This window comes from Solea senegalensis, linkage group LG2, assembly GCF_019176455.1.
Source record: "Solea senegalensis isolate Sse05_10M linkage group LG2, IFAPA_SoseM_1, whole genome shotgun sequence".
Taxonomy (NCBI): domain Eukaryota; kingdom Metazoa; phylum Chordata; class Actinopteri; order Pleuronectiformes; family Soleidae; genus Solea; species Solea senegalensis.
This window is the reverse complement of record NC_058022.1, coordinates 2,338,726-2,361,869: the sequence shown is the minus strand read 5'-3', so window position 1 is coordinate 2,361,869 and position 23,144 is coordinate 2,338,726. Positions and strand designations below refer to the sequence as shown.

The following is a 23,144-nucleotide window of genomic DNA, read 5'->3' as shown; positions in this document are numbered from 1 at the left end:
ATTTCACTCCTCCTCTATCAGCACTTTCAGGAGTTGTAAACGTCTAATTCTGTCTCTCTCTCTGTCTGTCTCTGTGTGTGTGTGTGTGTGTGTGAAACAATGCTCTGCGTTCCCTTCCTCACGATAAAAAGAAAGAGTGGTGATTAAAAGGAGTTTTCCTTTTTTTCTGTTCTTTTCTTCTTTTTCCATCTCTCGTCGTGATGCAGGTGGGCAAGCAGACAGAAGTGAAACCATCTGTGCTTGTTAAAAGTGACAGAGCGCAGGGGTTTTTCCACATATTTTTAGCTCGTCTGTTCTTTCTTTCCCCCACTGTGCACTTACTGTATTTCCAGAGACGTTCAGATAACCTCAAATATACCTGCTGCTGCTGCTGCTGCTGCTGCTGCTGCTGCTGCTGCTGCTGCTGCTGCTGCTGCTGCTGCTTCATACCGCGTGGTCTCACCTTTTACTCGCCGTACACACACGTGCACAGAGAATGAAATGTGTAAACTACAAAGAGATGGTTTGACGAAAATAACTTAATTATTTATCTTAATTGTAATTAGGGCTGCAGCTTGTTGATTATTTGGTCTTTTTTTGTGGGGGATGTTCTCAAATGTCTTGTTTTGTCCACAAACATCACATTTAAGAAGCTTAATATTCAGACAATTTGTTTTAATTTCTTATAAAAAAAACATTTAGTTATCAATTAATAGTCGAGCAATTGTTTCATCCCTTCCAATAAAGCTTAAAATAAAGATTTTACACTGGAGCACAACTTAATCACATTCTATCTTAAATATCTCATTCTTAATTGACATTTTATCATGATTTTTTTTTCACGTCACCGTTTATTTTTTCAGGCTCCTCCTCCTTAAATCAAATGTTATTGATTCAAGGTTTAAAGCCAGTAATCAACAGTAACCTGAAGGTTTGCCAGGTTGAAGGTTAATGCGGAAACATGAAATGATTTGATTAATATTCCATTAATTGTTGCACTTGTAATACCTGCAACGTGAATGTAAATAGCCATCGTCTTAAATCCGCTTGAACTTTTTCTTCTTTTAAATTTAGGAGCATTTAAGCAACACTTCTTGTCAATAGAATTCCGCCATTATCAAAAAATTGGACTATGCATTTAGTAATCAGTTTTTCATTTTCTGTACAATTGTTCATTGCAGCTCTAATTTTAAGGTTTTTCTTCGTCGTGCTTACTTTTTTTTGTCTATGTGTATTCATTGATACTTTTTGAAGCGTTTTGAAAACTGTGTAAAAATCCACCCCTCCTCTCGCCTTCCTCAGGTGCACAGGAAGATTCGGGAGGACTCGGACATGGCCCAGGATTCGCTGCAGTGTCTGGCCCAGCTGGCCTCCATGCACGGGCCCGTCTTCCCCGACGAGAGTGCGCAGGTTTCCTACCTGGCTCACCTGGTGGAGGGTCTGCTGAGCATGATCAACGGGTAGGTGTCATCATCATCGTCATCATCGTCTCTCTCTCTCTTGATAAATCAGTTTTAGGCGATTAGTTCGATGAAAAACACGCGGTCCACGATATCAATAGTGTCACGATGCGATGATTCTGTGATAATCGATATATCGCGAGACAATCGCATCGCGATATCTGTCTGAACTGAAGATAACAAAACGATAATGTGAAGAGTTAAAAGTGCAGGATCTCTGTTTATTCACACCACAGAGGTCAAAGGTCACAAAGTCTATGTATTGAACGTGGATGGAGCATCTCTTTAACGTAGCTTTCTCCACTGCTGTAAACTCCCTCTTCTTCACATCAGGTCACTTCCACCACAACATGATTTTTTTATTGTTTCAGCTTCTTAAATGTGAATATTTTCTTCATTTCTTTGCTCCATAAAACAAAAATCATTAAAAACAGAATCATTTTTGGTTTGTGGACAAAAACAAGATGTTCAAGATCATCATTTGAACGTTTTCTGACATTTTATGGACCTAACGATTACTTGATTAATCGCAAAAATAATGGACATATTAATTGATTACGTAAAATAATCGTCAGTTGCAACTCAACTGCACCTTAGAGCGCCTTAATTTCTTATTTGCAATTCTGACTTAAATCTCAGAATTCTGACTTTTTTTTCAGGATCTCGAAATTCTGACTTTATTCTCAGAATTCAGGCTTTTTTGTATTTGAAAAAAGACCCAGGCTTTAGGAAACAACTGTAATACAGGATGTCAGAGGATTCTGATTTAAATTCCTTTATTTATAAAAAAAAAAATAAGAAAAAGCACATACAGCCATAATCCTATTTCATACAAAATGACACCTTTACAGCCGGAATATGTTTAATTTCAATAGTAAATCCACTCAATGGAGCATATGCCATGTTTATGAGTGTAGAAGCAACAATGATTCTGTAATAACCATATAATATTTAAGATTTTATTTAAGTACAAGGCACAAAATGCTTGAAGAGAATAAAACTTTAAAGGCAAACAAACTAAGAGATAAACTTGTTGAAAAGCACAATTTTGTATTGTTTTCTAGTACAGTTTTCCCCTAAATTCTGCTGCATTTATGTGGTTAATAAAAGGTCCCTCATGTCCATCATTGTCTGGTTCTGCAGGGTTTTATTTAGGGTCAGAGTGAGTATTTTTGAACTGAAATCTGAAATTTGATTAAATATAAGTCTGACGTAAGACGTTTGTGAACCATTTTCATTTCACTGACACGCGACGAGTCATAGATTTACACTCGACACTAAAGTGAATTAACTTCCCCCCTTTTTTCGCTAAGGGAGAATTAAAAAAAGCTCCAATCATTCAAGAACATAAAAAAAAGAAAGAAAACGATGCAGACGTGAAGCAGTAAATTTTGACTTGAATACGAGCCACGCTTGCTCTTTAATGAAGTGTGTGATTGAGGTTAATGCAGGTAGAAGTCACCCCTCCACACACACACACACACACATTGATTTGACTCTTGTCGTGTCGTTAAGAAAGTTCTTTATAAACACTTAATATGCATTTAAAATCCATTTATTGTAGCGTTTAAATAGTGGCACGAGTTAAGTAGAATTAAAGTGTTTTCTTATCCTTGGCCCCGGTCGCAGCAGATGTTTTATTTTTCACCGATAATCTCAAGGATTCCGTGTTTTTGTCGGATTCCAAGAGGGAGAGACTCAACAGGGTGGTGACTCACGCTCCTTCTCTGCTGTATTTACAGGAAACGATTGCGTGTTGAGTCTGTTGTGTTTTTTAACGGCCCTGTGATTCCACCGTCGCTTCGTTTCTCGCTGAGGGGGAAGAAGGGGGGGGGAAAAAAAGCAACCGGGGAGCGAAGGGTTCGTTCAATCGTTCGTGTTCCAGTCCTGTAACAAATGGACTTAACCCGGAGCTTATGTTTCCCAGATGCCTCGAAAAACCCAAAAATGTTTTGTGAAATTAGATCAAATTATGCAGTTATTCTTTTCACAGAGACGCTATTTTTCAACCAGAGAGGGGAGAGGAGAGGAGGGGGATACATCAACACTAGCAACCATTAAAAACAGTGGTAAATATTGAGAACGCTTGTGTGTATGTTATACAATCGTTTTCATCTAATCTAATATAGAAGCCAGCCCTGACGCTGATGAATAAACTTCCAGCCCTGCAGCTCTGCAGAACTTCATGAACCCCTCCACTCATGTTGGGAACGCGCTCCAGTTACCTCACGCAATCTGAACAACATGTTTCTTTCTTCAGTCTGATCCTCGCTCAGAGATTACGTCTGCCGATAACGTGTTTCTCCCGTGTTATTCGGCTATTTTAAGCAGCGCCGCGAGTCAATCGTCGTCATTCCTTTTGAAGTGACGCAGTGGTGGCTTCGCCAAGGATTTTCAGATTCCGTTCATCGCTTTGAGGGCTTTTTTTTAAAAAAAAAAAACAATTACAACAAGCGCTTAGTTTTTTCAGCTTCTTAAATGTGAATATTTCTTTGTTCCATATAACAAATAAATCATTAGAACTGAATAATAAACATCTTTTTTGACATTTCATAGACTACACAACATAGAATATGACGATAATCATTAGTTTCAGCCCTGGAGCAATATGATATATTTTAAATCATAGTGGTTGTTGCATCAATTTTGAAGATTTCTTCATTATGATGCATGTAAAAAACCGAAACAAAGAAAAGAATTAATATATCTAACGCACGAAAATGAAAATAAGTCGGAACTTTTCACAGTAAAACCGTCAACCATGTGCCAATATTGTAATGATTTGTACGTCACCTGGGCTAAAATAAATGATTCCATCTGTTTTTAAACACTGTATATAATGCTTTTATGCATTATTGTGTTTATTAATGTACTTTTATACTTAAACAAAAAAAAAATCTGCCTGTAAGGTGACTTTGAGTGCTTTGAAATCAAATATATTACTATAAATGTCAAATAAATGTCATTCTCTTGTGATTTGATCTTATTTGTGAACAAAAAACAACAAACCAAAAACTTAATCAGCTCCTACCAACTAATATTGTTGTAAATTGATAAACATATGTGTCATAAATGAGGTTCAAACCCGTCTGTACAGAGCTTTTTGTTGCTCATGCTCTAATCTCGGTGTTTTTGAACGTGTTTTATTGTGAAAATCCTTTTAAAATACATGCTCGTGCTCTTGCTTCAGCGTTGCAGCATCTGCATCAAAAAGCCCAACAGGTTTCCAGTGGAATAAACTGCGCGTACTCGAGTGTTCAGGTCAATTTATTCTGCTGAAAATCCCTTCACTAAGCAGCTGTGAACCTGGGTGTTCCAAGCAGAGGAAATAAAGGGGTTTTTTTTTTTTGCTTTATCCCTTAAGCTCAGCTCAAAGCCAATTTTCCCTTCACATTTTCTTCCTGCATCTCGACTTCAGCGCTGCTGCTGCTGTTCCGTTCCTAATCACACGCTGCAGAGGTGTCACTGCCGACCTGCGTGTAATCACAGCTTTCAATCAGAATGGAGCAGAAATAATCCAACACTCAATCTTGACTCGCCTTGTCTTGCTGCTGCAGTGACCTACAGACGGTCTTTACCTTTTGTTTTACGTGATTTAAGGGGCTCCTGTTACACTAAATATGGTCCTTTTCTATTATAATTAATATGGTTAGCATTTAATTGGCATAAAGCAGCGACAGGCGTGGATTTCTCAGAGGAAGGATAAAGCGTGTGATCATGTGTTGTGGCACATTTTGAGCCGTGTTTTTCTTGTGAATTGGTCGCACCAGCAGCTGTTTGGCGGTTATTGATCGTCCCTGCGTGTAGCACGGGGATTCAGTGTGTGTTTTGGTCTGCAGGTAGATGCATTAAAGGAGATTACTGCTCTGTGTTTAGATGCAGCAGCAGCAGCAGCAGCAGTGGCAGGGTGAAGTTGCAGTGAGAGCCCCCCCAGAGTTTCCCCCCCTGCACCTGTTTAAAAATGTACATTTAACATTTAAGTTCAGCAGGACAACTTAATTTATACCTGTTTTTCACAAATCTCTGAACATAGAACAGATTATTTAACTATAGGGATGGCTTCATATCACTTTTTGGTGTCTGATACCAATATTTATTGATACTGGTGTCAGTCCAATAAAGTCATTTTACAAAAAGCTACTAAAATACTGTTTCTAAATCTTATTTACATTTTTACAGCGATTGTATTGGATTGTATCGGATATTGGATTTTGCTCTTTCAGTGATTTTTGAAAGAGCATATTTGTCATTTTGCGAGGTTTTTTTTTCTAAGTCATACTGTCTTTTTAACTAGTATACTTAACGGGTTCACTCTGTGTTGAGTTAATGGGAGCAGCTAATTAGATACATTCAAGGACCCTCGTAAATGTCATCACTTTTGTGGCACATCTACAGCATTTTGAGTTTAGGGGAGCAAGTTTAAGGTGCATTCAAGAAATCCAGATTATCCAAACAGATTTTCTTTGGGAGTCATACAGTCTTTTTTAACTCTTATTCTTAACATTGACGGACCTCCGTTTGACCTGTGCATGTTGTGATGAGATCATCTTCCCATCTCTGCGATCTCCCGCTTGGTTTCGACCTCGACCGGGGGCTTTGCTGCCATAGCTCCTCGTAGACATGTTATCAGTTTTCAGCTACACTTAATTCAGATTCTCTGATAACATCAGGGTCTTTTCACTCTCAGCAAACAAACGTCCAGGCTCGTTTTACATGAGATTTTGTCCCTACACCCTTTTTTGTTCAGAGACCAATCCACTTATGATTTAATATTAAAGATTAAAGTTGACCTAAATGAGCTGAAGGAGCTTCGTCTAGTTTTCTTGGCAGAAAGAAAGCAAAGCTAACAATGTTAGAGAAGGACCATATATTTACTCCTGTAACCAGAAATGGAGCTTTAAGTTTCAGAATGGTTTATAATGTTCTCACAGGCTCTAATTGCTGCATTTAAGCACTTTATAATAGGCTCATTTGAATAGTCACTGGTTTTATTTGTTTGGCATTCTAATCTCCAGCCTGGGTTCCCACAGGTCCTTGAAATCATTGAAAGTTTGAAAAATAGACTAAATAGACATGGGTCATTGAAAGTGCTTGAATTTTATGCAGGAAAGAAGTTAAGTTGATATTTAGCTAAATGTTGTGGACACTGTCCACTGTCTCTCTCCACTGTTGACATGAGATTCCGTGCAGAACAATGAGCGAGTAACGTTAAGCAAGAGACGTGATGTCTGGGAAATGAAAATTCCAAGATCTCTGTCAAGACCGACTTTGACCAAGACCCCAAGGACAATCACTTGTCCAGATGCAAATCAATAAAAGTGGATGCCATGGACGAAACGTACAAATTGTCGTCCCATCTTAACCTGTGTCGGCACATTTGGTCCTTGAATTTGAGGGAATTGGCCTTGGAAAGTTCTTGAAAAGTGCTTGAATGTGATGTCAACTAAGGTGTGGGAACTCTGTCCAGAGCATGAAAGAGCCAGAGCCAGGTCAGACTTGTTTTTTTTGAACACAAGAGAACAGTGCCTTTGCTTGGTAGGCGGGTTGTGGGCTGTGCTCGATGGACATTGTTGCGTGATGTTGTACCGGTGCGACGACGTCGGATGCAACACAACAGACAACAATGGAGGTCATCCAGCAGCTCTTTTATTTCCTGCTCGGTTTGTGGCTGTTTCTCTCAAAGAGTCGTCAAGCTTTGTAAGAGAATAGACTGCAGGCGTTTGGTTTTTCTGTCACTCAATCGGCTTACTATTGTGGGTGGCTCCACCCTGACTGAACCATTTTACAATAGCACCCCAAGGGATGGGTGCCAAAGAATGGAATGGTAAGTACCGTACTGTGCCAAACCGAACGATTCTACCTGATGGAAACACAGCTTAAATTGAACCCAGCCACAGGGAGGGCCACATCCAGTTTCACGTGGTTCTGATAACCCAAGCCTGGATAAATGCATCAGGAAAGGGCATCTGGCATTAAAAACATCCACTGTGGCGACCTCTAGAGAGCGAGAAGCCAAAAAAGACAAAAAATAATAGTGTTCACTGTGTTGAGTTAATGGGGGTAGCTTATTAAATGCATTCAATGACCCTGGTAAATGTTATTACCGTTGTGGCATATCTACAGCATTTTGAGTTTAGACAAGCAAGTTGAAAGTGCATTCAAGAAGTCTCGTAAACTTCAACACTTTTGCAACTTGCACTCATGAAGTCCACTAACTAAATTGCCTTTTGTTTTAATAAATGCAATTATTGATAAAACATTGGTTTTCTTTTACTTTTTAGTATATTGCAGCATGGAGTAGAATGTTTAGGAAAAGAGATGTTCATGTGAAATGAGAGGGGGAGAGAGAGCAACGATTATCCGAGGCTAATAACTACAGTACGAGCATCTCATGTTCACGTGTGGGTGTGTCTGCTGTCGGCATGGTTCTGATCTGAATTAAGGGGCAACTCTCCTGTGTATAAATAACTGACACACACACATTACAGAGAGAACACCAGCTCACTCTAAAGCATGTGATACACTGAGTAGGGGTCTCTCTCTCTCCTCTCTCTCGCTCGCTCTCTTCCTCTCTCTCTTTTTGCTCACAGCCTCACTCTCTCTCTCTCTCTCTCTCTGTAATCACCTATTCTTGGAGCGTTTTTCCAATTGCCTCATCGGAAAACCATGTGGGGAGGGATGGTCGATCTGCAGTGATTGAACATTTCTGCTCGCAATTTAACTCCCATCTTATAGGGGTTAGTTCAGCCTCTCTCTCTCTCTCTCTTTCTTTCTTTCTCTCACTCACACACACACACACACTCACTGTTCCTCTTCTGACTTCAAATGCACTCAGGATAACGACCTTTGCTATTCCCGGTCCTCCACTCTAACCACAGAAATGCACAGATGTGAGAGAAAATGTACGCAAAGGCGTGTTTTTATTAGTCGAGATGTTTTAAGAAGAGTGGAGAGAGACGTCCCCTCTAAGGCCAGAGTTCGTCCTCATGATTTGTCCAGTCACAGATGTTCCCTGTCAGGTTGTGTTTACTGTACGTATGTCAACTGATTTTTAAATATTAAACAAAAAAAGAAACACAGGAATTCCAATATGTTTGACGTCAATTAGAAATGGCGGCCTCCTCATTTTCAGTTCCAGCTCCAGCAAGATTTTGTATTAAAATTTGTAAAACATTGTACCGGGTACATGTGAGCAACAATAACATAATTTAACAGTTGAATTCAATAGATTTAAATAGTTCAATTATAGTTACTATAGAGCCACATTGTAAATGTTGTTTTTAATATAATAATTTAATGGTGGGAAAATGGGTTCTAATGAGTTTACCTATGTGTCCAAATTAATCATCGGTGGTGTGATGTGTAATAAACAAATTGGTGTCATGCCAGCATACTACAATAATTGTCATATTTCTGTCAATAATAGTGTATTTGCAAGGTAAAAAAGTGAGGGAAAATACCTGAAAGTTGGTCTCAAATGTCTTGCTTTGTCCACAAACCAAAATGATTCACTTTTTAAGGATATCTAAGCAAAGAAAAACTAGGAAATATTCACATTTAAGAGGGCTGGAAATAATGGAGTAGTTGTCGCAGACCATGTGCTCATGTACGGCAAACATCAGACATATTAATATATGGTGATACAACAAAACAGAATTCCCGTGGGGGCCACTGACTTCCTTACATGCTCGGTGTGTGACGCTCACATGCAGCCACTTAGTTTCCACTACATCAAGTTAACTACATCAAGTGCCGACATTTCACCTGACCACGCCTCATTCTTTTAAGACCCGCGGGCTCATGGGAACTCACATGAGCGCGTGTGATATTAAAACAAAGCGGGCCGCTGCCGGACGGGGGGACGACAACTGTCTCCATCTGAGACATGTGGCGGCACTTTGTTCCCTGTAGTGCCTTTTAAATATTTGATATCAAATGAGTCTGTAATTATATATATGTATATGTGTGTGTGTGTGTGTGTGTGTGTGTATATATATATATACATATGTATGTATATATATGTGTGTGTATATATATATATGTATGTATATATGTATATATATATATGTATATATATATGTATATATATATATATATATATATATATATGTATATATATATATATATATATATATATATATGTATATAAATACATAGTAATCGATTAATTATCATTCAGTCGTTGCAGCTCTCATCCATTCATCTGTGGGTTATTTTCTCAATGAATCAGTTATGGTCTCAAAATGTCTTGTTTTGTTTTCAGTTTTAATGATTTCTGTTAGATGGGGAAAAGAAACTATTCACATTTTAGAAGCTGAAAAATCCCATTTAACTAATTTAGTAAGCAGTAATTGTTGCGTTCCTCCTTCTTAGTCTGCTCCAGTATCTCTTCACTCTGACTGTTCAGATTAAGTGCTTAGATTTGTCGAATTAAAACCATAAACCGCTTCAAAAGTGAAACCTATCATCACGTGTGTTTCTGCGTGTGATGTGACGATAAGAGTCACTTCAAATTAAGAGGTGCAATTACACTTCTCGTTCATCTCAGTCACGAGTCAGCCATATCCTCCCACGTCTGACTCGGCGCTGTTGAACTATGGGGCAGAAATACCATAAAAATAACCTCAGATGCAGCTGTGGAAAACTTGTCGGAGTCACGTTGCCCACGAGTTTTGGATCAATTTTCATGCCCCGTTTCCAAACCGCCGTCACCAGCGCGTAAACTGCAAAGTGACCTCAGCTTAGCCTCGGCCTCACCCGGGAGAGAGGGTGGAAAAAAAAAAAAAAAAGTCTTTCCTCTGGCAGCAGCAGCAGCAGCAGCAGCAGCGTGGGGGCTTTGGATTGAAAATGTGGACATTTGGAGCCAAGTTACCTCATGTCCGTGTCATGGAATGTTTTTAGATCTCCCATCTTTAGATCTTACACTTTTATTATCTTGCATTCCCAGGATTGAGATCGAGGACTCGGAGGCCGTGGGCATCTCCAATATCATCTCCAACCTGATCACCATGTTCCCCCGGAGTATTTTAACCGCGCTGCCCAGCGAGCTGTTCACCTCCTTCATCAACTGCCTCACGTTGCTCACCTGCTCGTTTGGACGCAGCGCCGCGCTGGAGGAGGTGGTGAGTGAGAACTTGTGTCTGTCACAGCTCATGTCGTCAACACTGTGTGTGTGTGCGTGTGTGTGCGTGTGTGTGTGTGTGTGGGGGTTTCCAGCTCTGTCAGGCTGTTCAGGTTCATCTTAAGCTTTCTTATGCTCTGTCACTGTCAAATGTTCTTCATTCAAAGCCTTTTTTTTTTTTTGCTCACAGCACATCTGAGGTGCGTATAGTGGCCATTTGTCGAGAAAACTCAAAAATACACTAATGCATCATGGGTAATAGTAAAAGTTAAAGTATATGACATTTACTGTACTTAAGTATCAAAAGTGAGGAGTAGGGATTGAGTCATGGTGGCTCAGTGGTAGGAACGAGTTGTCTTTCAACTGTAAAGGTTGTGGGTTAAAACTTAACCCCATGTTGACGCGTGTAAAAGCAGCTGAATCAAGACTTAAAAAAGCTCTATATAAATACAGACCATAATACCAACTCTTCTTCTTCTGATTTTATTTGGTTGTAACGGGTAGATGGAAGTTAGAGGAAATGTAGTGGAGTAAGTTGTACTTGAGTACAGTAACAAAGTATTTGTACTTCATTCAGACCAGGTTGGTTTTGCTGTTCTTTATCGCTTTATCATCCAAAGCAAGCAAAGAAAATTACCAAATTAGTCCTTTTATCCTTGTAATCCTTGTATAATCCAGTCATCTCACACACAGAACTCAGGTTAAGACCAAAGTAATCATATTAAATAACAATAAGTCACATTTTTCCAGCTCTGTCAGGCTGTTCATGTTCATCCATAGGCTGCTGTAACCTGTGATTTTCTTTCACTGTTTAATGTTCTTAATTAAAAGCCTTTTTTGCACACAGCACATCTGAGGTGTGCATAGTGGCCATTAGTCAAAAAACCCTCAAGATAAACTTAATTAAAACACCACTAATGCATCATGGGTATGAATCTTACACGGGCAATAGAAATAAACATGTCCAGACCAGGTTGTTTTTGCTGTTCTGCGTCAGTTTATCGTCCAGAGCAAGCAAATAAAATAACAAGTAATCCAGTAATCTCACATAATATATAATTCAAGTTATGCCCAAAGCAATCCTAATAAATAACAAAAACTCACGTTTGCTTACCAAAAACTAGTAAATGTATCAACAATAACATAGCTGAGGGGAGTAAAACTAAATACTGACAATCAAAAATGTTATGAAAACAAAAAACATTTTCTACGCAAATCATTAATGACACTATTAAACCAATATCTAAATACCAAACAAAAAGCCCCCACAGGGCATTTAGAAGAAAAATACACATATTGAAACACTGCAAACTAACTATTCTCCCATTTTAAAACATAAACCCTAAAAGACAACAACAAAAATAACATAAGAATAAGGACAAAGAACATTTCGGGAACAGATTTGTCCACTTTTGCTAACTTGTGCCAAGAACAATGGACATTTAACGAGTGTGTACTGTTCCGCTTAACTCAAAAAAAAATGTTATTTTAATTTTAAAAGGTAAACAACAGGGTCTTTTTTGCAAGGTAAAAGGTCACTTTCACTTCTTCCACTGTGTTAAAGTGGTTTGCTTGGGTCTAAAGTGACCTGTGGTCTCACCTCACTGTTTCCCTTCAACGACAAAAGGTTCATCGTTGTTTGTTCCTTGACGTTTTGGGGGAAAAACCCAAACCACTTCCATAAAATGGAGGTGGAGTTATTTTTAGGAGTCATTTTCGGCCACGGCTTCACCCACTACACTCATGATTGGTTGATTGCAGTTTCTCTAGGGTGAGCACGAAGCAGACTAAGCAAATATGAGTGTGATTTGGCTGAGGGGGGAATACAAAACTGATACTCACTAGAATGTGACCTGTATGATCTCTCGTCTGCACGTTCTAGTCCATCACGGTCTACCCACTTCCAAATGGAACGCAGAGTTATCGCGCTTTTCCACTACACAGTTCCAGCACAGCACAGCTTCACTCTACTCGGTTTCACATTGTTTTCCATTACTTTAGTTCCTCCTCGACGTGAGTGGGAGTCAAACTGCCATGAAGTGGTTTTTCATACGCGACACAAACACAAACCAGTTGTTTTGGGTCTAACTGAATTTTAGACGATTGTTGGAGATCAACGTAGTGTTTTGATCTCCAGTTCGTTCATTGTTCGCTTTGATGCTCGTGTCAGACGGCGCACAAGCCCACGACTCCAGTGATGACACTCTCTGACTAATCAGCGGCCAGCAGTTCAGGTTGTTGACGTCACATTTTTAGTATCAGCTCAGCTTCGTCGGAGCAGGCACTAAAGGTACCATCACTGATGGAAAGGCAAAAACCCAAGTAGAGTCGAGCCGTGCCGAGCAGAGTCGTACTGGAACTGTATCGTGGAAAAGCGCTGTTAGACCACTTAATGTGGAATGTTTGGCCCTAAATGATCAACATTGGTATTTATCTGAATCATTTTTGTTTCTGTAACAGCATGTAGAAGCTCTTTTCACCTAAAATGTAAATATTATTATCCATGAACTTTTACAACAAAAACTGCAAAAATAGTAAAGCACATTATTATTTCTTCATTAAGATGTTAAAATTATAGTTATTTACTCGCATTCCATAACATTTGGGTGAATGTTACATTTTTGGGTATAAAAAGGTGAATTAGTTTGTAATTTGCCAGTTTTCTAAAATATTTGTGTTTAGGTGGTCTATTAGATTAGTTGAGCACTGTAAATATTCATGAGTTCACCCCTTACAAGTGTTTAAAGTAGTCATTAAATGTTTAAAACGTGTTTTCAAACAGACTGAGGCAGTAAAGTGACTTTCCTCCCGTTGTTAAGGATTATTTACGTCTGTTTTCTCACATTTCTTCCATGTCCGCTCGTCTCCCTCCAGCTGGACAAGGACGACATGGTCTACATGGAGGCCTACGACAAGCTGCTGGAGTCGTGGCTGACGCTCGTGCAGGACGACGAGCACTTTCCTCGCGGCTGCTTCGTGCAGCCGGCGGTGCAGGTCTTCAACTCCTACATCCAGTGTCACATCGCCGCTCCTGACGGCACACGCAACCTGGTACCGCTTCAAGTTCTTAAACCCTATACGCAGGTAGCGTCATCACAGAAAAACAAACTGAATTGTTCTGCTCACCTTTTTAGTCGGTGAATGGCATCTCGTCTCATGAAGAGGAGGAGATCAATGAGCTGCAGGAAGACGACAGGGAGCTGTTCTCAGACCAGCTGTCCAGCATCGGCATGCTGGGAAGAGTAGCAGCTGACCACTGCATCCCTCTGCTCACAAGGTTCATAATCTCCTCTCCTGATCATTTCCTCCATTAACTGCTCTGTTTTTTTGTTTTTTTTTTATAAGATAATTATTATGTTACACTCTGTGAGTTAAAGTGTTGTGTTTACAGTTTGCTGGAGGACCGCGTGACGCGGGTGCACGGTCAACTCCAGAGGACACAGCAGCACCTCATGGCCTCGTCCGACCCGGGGTCGATGGACCGCAAAGTCCTGGACGACCTCTACGAGGACATCCACTGGCTCATACTGGTCTCAGGTCAGTTTTTTTTTTTAGAGTTGTCGGGTCTTGTAGCCACTTAACTATATTTTCTGGCTTTTTTTCCAGAAAAACATAATTTATTTCTGTTAAAAGTGAGTAGATTTGACATTTATTATCCTAGGCAGGACTAAAAATAGAAAACTATCGGCACATTTTTTTACTTATTTGGTTTCCCCTGATGACGAAAGGTTGTAAAATCTCTCCTAATTGACCCTTTATTGGTCCACTGCCAGTATATACACACATGCAGTATAGTAGAGTCATTTCATTATACATTTACATCATAAAAGTGAATAAAATGGCACTAGAACTTAAAAATAAGTGTTGAACCGTTAAAACATGAAGAACAAAACTCATTTAAATCAAAATAAAAGGTGAAAAAGTTTTTACATTTAAATATATCTACTGAACAGGAACCGTTTTCAGCATAATTAATGAAAATGAGGTTTACCAGTGCAGCACTTTACTACAAACTGATTTTATTTGAGAGGAACTGAACTCCACCCTGTTATTTTTTTACTTTGAGTTCATTAAATAGCGTCTGAATCAGCATCATTAAAGTGTTCAAAGCAGTTCTGTGTCGAGTCCTCGCCGTATATTTACTGTTTCAGCTGCGTTAGAACGTCTGCCAAAAGAAAACGCCTTTTAACGCTTTGTATCGTCTGTAATGGTGTGAATATTTTGCGGGGAAGTCACTTCACTCTCTTCCATTTCATGTGTGTCTGAGAAGCTAATCTATGCAGCCTTCAGGAAGCATCGGAACTGCGTTTTAGTTTGTCCATCGCGGGCCACTGTAAAAACATGGTTATCCAGAATGGCGGAGCTGACCCTGCTTCAGATAGAAATAAAAAGCTAACAAGAATTCATGCAATCAGGTGATTGAACACTTATAGGAAATGAAGTATTAAGGCTTAAGGACTTAGGAATTAAGTCAATACTTAATGTTTATAAGCTCTTTATATTCAATTTATGCCACATTGAAAATAATTTCACCCAAATTTTACACACTGGACATATATTGGAAATTTCCACACAATGACAATAATCTAGTCTTTTCACATAATATATATGTATACATACAGTATATATACACGTGTGTGTGTGTGTGTGTGTGTGAAAAAACTAGTAAAAATTAAGATTAGTCAATTAAATTTTTAACTTTGGTATTTTGCTTTATTGTTTTCAATGTAGCAGAAATTGAATTTAAAGTAATTATATACATTAAGTATTTACTTAATTCTTAAGTCCAAGTATACTTGTAAGTGTAATGACCTGATATGTGTATATATATATATATATATATATATATATATATATATATATATATACATATATATATATATATATATATACACACATATTTGGTTCAACTTCTTTCCATAGTTGAACCAAAAGAGAGCGTGCCGTGTGTAACACGTGGTCTGCTCTCTCTGCAGGGTACGTGTTGGCAGACGACCCTCAGGGTGAAACGCCGCTGATCCCCTCCGAGGTGATGGAGTTCTCCATTAAACACTCGACGGAGGTGGACATCAACACCACGCTGCAGATCCTGGGATCGCCGGGGGAGAAGGCTTCGTCCATACCGGGCTGCAACCGCACAGACTCGGTCATCAGGTGAGAAGAAAGAAACACTCAGTGCTAACATTAGAGCTCAAACGAGGGATTTGTGAGCTTGCTAAAAGCTTTTAAGGGCTGTCTAAATTAAGCGTGTTTCTTTCTGCTCCGTACAACAAAGAAATCACTAAAACTGAACAACTGTTTAACTTCGATTCCTGAATTCTACCAAGTTGTAATTAAATACAAACATTCATGGTTGATGATTTGTCCAACCACGACTGAGGGTTGTGCCAGAAATGACGCAGGAATTTGCAGAAAATGGAAGGAAGAAATTGGCGTTTTGTACCCCAGGGTCTCGTGTTCCAAAACCAAAGCCAGTTAAAAACCCAACGGGATTGAATGCAGATTAAACACCTTCACACTGGTCACCATTTAAAAAAAATTTTTCATTTGTATTTCTCATAAAGATTTTCCCTAAAACAAATGTAAAGCTGTTGCTTGTGTTTGTGGGCTCCACAGTGGTACAGTGGCTAACAGTGGTGCCTCACAGCAAGAAGGTCACCAATTTGGATCCTTTTTCGACCGAGACATTCTGTGTCAGAGTTTCCTTGTCGTGTGTGGGTTCTCTCCGGGTTCCTTCCCCAGTCCAAAAACATGTAGATTGCGTTAAATGGACACTCTAACTTCTATTTCTATTCTTTTATAAAGCACTTTAAAAAAACAACAACAGCTGAAACAGAGTGCTGTACATCAGAGAACAATAAATACTCAACAACAACACAAATAAAAACAACAAAAACGAGTAAAATCAAGGTCTCATACTTGTGTTGAAAGCTATGCTTCTCTCATGTGGAGGATAAAGCGGTAGAAAGTGTCAAAATGTCGCTGATTCAAGGTCCAGACAAAGCGCAGTGAGATACGTCTGCTATCAGAAGTGATGGCTCTTCATATTGTGCTGCAGTCCTTGGATGTCGTTGTGGCCGCCGGGCGAGACGGCCATTAAACTCTCCCCCAGAATAGATTTGTCTCTCAGTGCGACGGCGAGGCTGGATGACTGCACGTCAAAGAGATGTCAGTTATTGCCCCATAAAAAAAGAACAAAAAAAAATAACCTGACGGTGCTTTCACATTCACACTCAAACGCCATCTGACTGTGTAGAAGACGGTGGTGTCCTGGTCACCATGCAGTTTAATCCCACAGGGACCAAAAATCAAATCAAAATAGCTTTTATTGTCCTCACAGGGAAGAAAGAAGTGCTACAACAACAGCTGCACAACAATAACAAGACGATAAACAGCCAAATATAAATAACAAATAATAAAGAAATACACAAAATATATTATTGCACCTGCCCTGAAACACAAAGTGAAAATATATATTAAAATATACGCAAGGTGTGACATTAAAACCATTAAGTACACAACATTTAATATTGCACCTGCCCTGAAACCCATTAAATGAAAACAATGTGTAAACAATTACTAAATTAATCAATTATTTTGTTCATTTTGAGTTTTTTCTTTTAAAATAATTGACACAAGTTGTGAGTTTTTTCTTAAATGTGAGCATTTTCTGGTTCCTTTGCTCCATGTAGTAGTAAATAAACACAGATCATTGATTAATGGAGAAAATAATCTTCAGTCGCAGCCCTCGTGACAACAATGTCCCTGTCGGAGGTAAATAAATACGTTTTTGTTGTGGTGTGAAGACTTGTTTGACTTTGAGTTTGTTTTTTGTTTGTTTTTTAAAGTCAAAGTAAATGGATGAGTCAAGATAATAATGTTTTGTTGCTGCAGTGACAGAATAAAAGCTGCTCTGACTTCAGCAGCAGCCGCTTCTCTTCTGCTCTGCAGCACAAAATGACAACAGGCAGCAGATGACGAGACGCCGGTCAATAAAAATCACTGAACAATAATTACGTCTGCAGGGCCTCAGATGTCTGACTCTGAAAACTCATTTTCAGCCTGTTCTCTGTGAACGAGCAGACAGTGTGTCGCTGCATTAAACTGCACTGCAGTCTCTCTCTTTCTATATGTTACTGTGTGTAGGGCTGGACAATATACTTGTTTATTTACATCATTTCATGTCCACATATATCCCAATATAAATCAAATAAGTATTTCTGTAAGGCTGGGCAATGTGTCGTATAAATAATCTGTCTATTTTTAGTCTGTATCCAGATATAGGAGATGCTTTAAGAGTGAGAGTGACTGTAAATCCACTCTTAAAATAAAATATAAGCTACTGTTTATGATCTGTGTCACATGATCTTAAAATACCTTTCATACCTGCTTTATTTCTTTAAATGAAAGATATTTACATGTGTTAGACACAATAAAACTGACTATAAATGTGGTCTAATTATGCTATAACAAATAATTAGGCTTGAAAATAAAGATGCGTTGTTAATTTAAATAAATTTATTATAAACTTGTCAATTTAAATCCACACAAAACCCCCTTATAACAACATTTCAAACTATCACGATATTTTTGTCACAATATATGTGCACGATGATATTATCGCGATATTTAAGTCACTATGTTTATTGTGATATTTGAGTCACGATATGATATTATCACAATATTTCAGCTGCAATATGATATTATTGTGATATAAGTCACAATACGATATTATCATGATACTGCAAAACACTGAGTATTCGCAAAATCATATATTGCGATATATACTCTTACAACAGCTCTAGTGAGAGAGAGCACAAAAGGTTTAATGTTTATTTGCAATCTCAGTTACTTTCATTTACTAACATTACTGCAAAAAGAATTTCAATACTTGATGTCTTAAAGGCGACATAATATCGCCACACAAAATATCGCGATTTTTCGCTGTATTGAATTTTCTCTCCACCCTGGATATTTACGTGTTAGAAACAAGGAAATTGATGACAGATATGGTCAAATCCTGCTATAACACAAATGACGTCATCAAAAAATAATATTTATTATTAATTGATAATATTTTGTGTACTTTACAAATGTATATAATGATTATCAGTGCAACAGTCTTTAAAACCAGAAAAGTTTCCAAGATCTAAGACCATATCTCGTCTCACCTCACGATAAATAGATCAATTATTGATGTATCTCCAAGTTCTGAGTGTGGGATTATAATTATGGGAGTAAGTACACAGTAAGGATTATGTCCCTCCATGTGTTTGTTGGAGCATTAGTACAAAATAACATCTCTAAAAATACAGCGGCACGTAATAAAACGGACCTTGACATTCTTGTGAAGTGAATCTCTAGTTACTGTTATCACAACAGTTTTTCACGACAATTAAAGGAGACGAGCGACAGTATTTGTGTGTGTGTGTGGATAATCGCTGTGACGACAGTGGGCAGTGATATTGTCTGCTGAAGGTCGTCGAGCATCGTTCAGGTGTGTGTACGTGTGTGTATGTGTGTGTAAAAGGGAGATGACAGGCAATGAAAGAGTGGAGCGGCCGATGATATCGCGTTTCCTCGCAGCGAGCGGCCGACACCGGCCTCGTAAATGTCACCGTGGTTTGTTTTCTGCAAACAATGTGAAACTGTGCACTGTCCTCCACTGAGGGGGCGGAACCATAAGCTGCTCTAAGCCCTCTGTCTGTCCCTCTGTCCCTCTGTCCTTTTATATAATGACTATGTGTGATTGTGTTTGTTACCATTTTCCTTCATAAACGCTGACCTTGTCAGGGCCAGTCGTCCTCATGGTGACCAACATCTGGTCCTAATGAGGCAGAACCACACTTCTGAGGGTCTGGTTAAAGTTTAAGGCTGAGATTTGAGTTGTGGTTAAGGGTTAGTGTCAGAGATGAACTGGTTATGGTCCAGGATTTGTCGAGGCCGTCCACATGAGTGGATCGATGCACAAACACACCTGTGTGTGGACTTGGTGAAGCCAAGAGTGTTTTTGTTGCTGCTGCTGTTGTTAATGTTGTTTCCAGTTTTTACAGTTGACTGACACGGGGGCTTTTCTTTGGTGATTTGCTGATTTTGCTGATTTTTAGGGCAACTTCTGGCCGTTATGTGATGCCATGATTTCGTTTTGTACTGTAGTAATTATTTACAATTATTTCTTCTTCTGCCATTTGATAAAATATAGCTGTTTATTCATTCAAATTGATCCATTACTCTACATCTCAAATCCACGCTGCACTCGAGAAGCTAAGATGTGTTATAACCATCCAATCATTCTATTATAAAAGGCTAAACTTGGGTTCATTATGAATAATTACCCTACATGCACACAATTAGGGCTGCAACAATTTGTTGACTAATTATAAATGAAACTATTTTGATAATAAATTGATTTGAGTGAGATGCTTTTATACGATACATGCGTTGTCAATGGGCATTTGCACAAAACACGATGGCCAGATGACGACAGTGTAATACCCTCCAATAATGGAATCATTTTGGCCATTTTAAATGCATTTCTAGGAGATAAAATATCTTTTTTTGTAGTTTGCTCATCAAAAATAGGTATATTGGATGGCATAATCGTCCTATATCCTGGTTCAAAAACTTTATTACATCATTGTCAAGTTATTAAGGACAGATTGTCTCTCTGTCTTTCGTCTCTCAAATGAAAATAAAACGCCTAAGTCACATGAAAATGTCTCAAACTGATGTTTGGTTTCTTCTTGTGTCTCAGGTTACTGTCGGCTGTGTTGCGGACGTCTGAGGTGGAGTCCAGGGCGAGCAGAGCGAGTCTCACCGACCTTCTGAGTCCACAGATGGGAAAGGACATCATGTGGTTCCTCAGACGCTGGGCCAAGACGTATCTGCTGATGGACGAGAAGCTTTACGAGCAGGTCTGAGACCTGCACCTCTCCCTGGTCTGGGCCTTTTTTAAACCTCAGTTTTATCGTCTAAACATAACAACATCTCTCTCGGTTTCCTCCCCCTCCTCAGATCAGCATCCCGCTCAGCACAGCGTTTGGCGCAGACACAGAGGGAGCCCAGTGGATTGTGGGATATCTCCTGGAGAAGGTGATTAGCAACCTGTCGGTGTGGAGCTCCGAGGTGGAGCTCTCCAACGACACCGTGGAGCTGCTGGTGACGCTGGTGGAGAAGAGGGAGAGGTGAGGATGGTGGTGGTCAACAGTCAGAAAAAATTAATCTGCGTTGTTTAATCAATTAAAATAGATTGTTTCACTGTAAACTGAATAAACAGGACATTAGAGGTTGACACACATTTGATTGTTGGAAATTAAACTTGATTCAGTCTTGATTTAATCTGTTATTGACAAAATAATTATAACCAACAGTCAAAATACTATTTAGTGGTAGCTCTGCAGTGGCATTTGGTTGTTTATGTAGTCATTTATTTAGATAAAGGCACTTATTTCTTCCTCCTGAGAGTCAAGAACCAAAATAGGTTGGAAGACTTTCCCATAATGCAACATATGCAATGTTTTCGTTTGATAAATTAAAAAAAAAAATCAGTAATTCCTCGATTATTTAAAATGTGGCTTCTCAACTTAGAGAAGCCACCGCATTAAAATATTATCTGATTTTAGTCTCATTATATTCTCACTTTATTTATTTATTGATGCTAAATTTGAGTAGGATTTCATTGCATGGTCTGAACCGCCGTGTATTTTAACTTCTTGGATCTCTAAGCAAAACAGTATTGTTCCATCCTGTTATATAATAAAAATAAAAACATTAAAATGTAGAATTTAGAACAACGGCAACATCGACATGATGGCTTTTCCCTGTGTGTTTTTAGGGCCAACATTGTGGTGCAGTGTGAGAGCTGGTGGAACCTGGCCAAGCAGTTTGCCAGTCGGAGTCCTCCGCTCCACCTCCTGTCCAGCCCGGTGCAGAGGACGCTGATGAAGGCTCTGGTCCTCGGAGGCTTCGCTCACATGGACTCTGACGCCAAACAGCAATACTGGGCCGAGGTAACGACTAAGACGCTATAATCCTAGTTCTTGTTTTGGTGTATCACCCAATGTCGTAGTTGTTAGCACCTCAACACATGGGATGTCAGCAAGAGATAATGTCGGAAATGCAGTACAGTCTTAAACCTAAAAAGCCTCGGTTTACCTCTCAAAAACATCTCAACCAGAGGAAAAGAAAAACGGGGGTCTGCAGTGGAGATGAGTTAAAATACACACGCTCACGATCTACACAGAAAAAAATTTAATAGAAACAGAAGTCTTTTCCTTTGTAGTTTTTGAAAGTAAAACACAGCATCATTTCAGGAAAGCACACGTCTAACTCAACCGAACCAGACAACTAATTGTCCTACACCAAAGTCCAGAGAGAAAACCGGCGATTTTACGTCACAGAACATTATATTTGTTCCACATGTCTTTGAAATGGTTTAGCATGGTTTAGCATAAAAATGACTGTATTGGACTGATACCGGTATGTGTCGATACTCAACTTGGTGATATTGGTATCAGTAAATACTCGAGTTTGTGATATCGGCATCAGACGCACAATAGTGGTACGGTCCCATCCCTACAGAAAAAAGAAGCTACATTTAATTGTAAAGTATTTATTTAGTTATTTATTGTCGACCACACAAAGAACAGGAATGTGAACGTGTCAGCTTTTGTTTTAATGAAATGACCGGTGATGGATTCCCGTCGATAAGATCCTGCGTCTGACCGGTCTTTGTCTGGTGAGTTTAACTTGATCCTCGTCTTAATCCCACAGGCCTCTGTTTTAATAAGCTGACAGTAGTAAATGGGGGCGTAAAGCCACAGTGACTCCATAGTAATTATGGAGGGGGGTGAGGAGCAGGAGGGAGGACAGGGGTGTACGAGTGAGACAGCAGCTGTTGAATCGCACAGCTGCTCGGCTCGACTCGTCTCTGAACTGTCAGACGAGGAAGAGGAGACATCAGATCTTTACATTAATGCTCGCTGTCCTTTACTCGCCCGCACTCAGAAATGCCAGAGACTCGTGTTACTCAGAGTTTGGTTTGTTCACAGTGAAACCTTTCCACACGCAAAAATACAATAGCTGGTATATATACATATATATTTAAAGAAGTAAATACTATTCTCTGTTGTTCTGCACTGTGTGGGTGAGATGTCAATGTCTACGCACGTGTTTGTCTGTTTATTTAATTTGTACTGTTCAATTTTACCACCGGACAGTACTTTGGTCAACTGTTGTTGTGTTTAAATGTGCTTTATAAATACATTGGACTGGAATAAATATAGATTTCATAAGGTAAATGTGTAAAAATTGATTAAAAGTGACTGACTTTTAGCACTTGTAGAATAATTAAGTCAAATAATAATCTTAATTTTCACTGTAACTTTGTAAATCTCAATAAATAGTCTAATTTGAAGGTTTTAATCCACTGTAATGTAAAGATTAAACAGGAGAACATGGTTAACATCATAGCACATTTAATTCAAATTAAAAGTGGTTAATTAAGAGAAACCCTTAAAATATAAAACAGCAAATGTCAATTTAGTGTAATAAAAAGAAAGAAAAAAGACAACACTTCAGAAAAG

At 39.0% G+C, this 23,144-nt stretch overlaps 1 protein-coding gene across 1 annotated transcript in view; it reads left to right on the top strand.

The window, feature by feature from the left end:
- xpo4 (exportin 4) overlaps positions 1 to 23,144 on the top strand; it is a 66,581-nt gene that overhangs the window by 35,345 nt on the left and 8,092 nt on the right. The window contains exons 8-16 of the mRNA XM_044016458.1: positions 1,282 to 1,439; positions 10,387 to 10,561; positions 13,435 to 13,611; positions 13,695 to 13,837; positions 13,952 to 14,097; positions 15,537 to 15,714; positions 20,315 to 20,474; positions 20,575 to 20,744; positions 21,395 to 21,569. Of these exons, the coding sequence (XP_043872393.1) occupies positions 1,282 to 1,439; positions 10,387 to 10,561; positions 13,435 to 13,611; positions 13,695 to 13,837; positions 13,952 to 14,097; positions 15,537 to 15,714; positions 20,315 to 20,474; positions 20,575 to 20,744; positions 21,395 to 21,569 (1,482 nt within the window). The remainder of the gene's footprint in view (positions 1 to 1,281; positions 1,440 to 10,386; positions 10,562 to 13,434; positions 13,612 to 13,694; positions 13,838 to 13,951; positions 14,098 to 15,536; positions 15,715 to 20,314; positions 20,475 to 20,574; positions 20,745 to 21,394; positions 21,570 to 23,144) is intronic.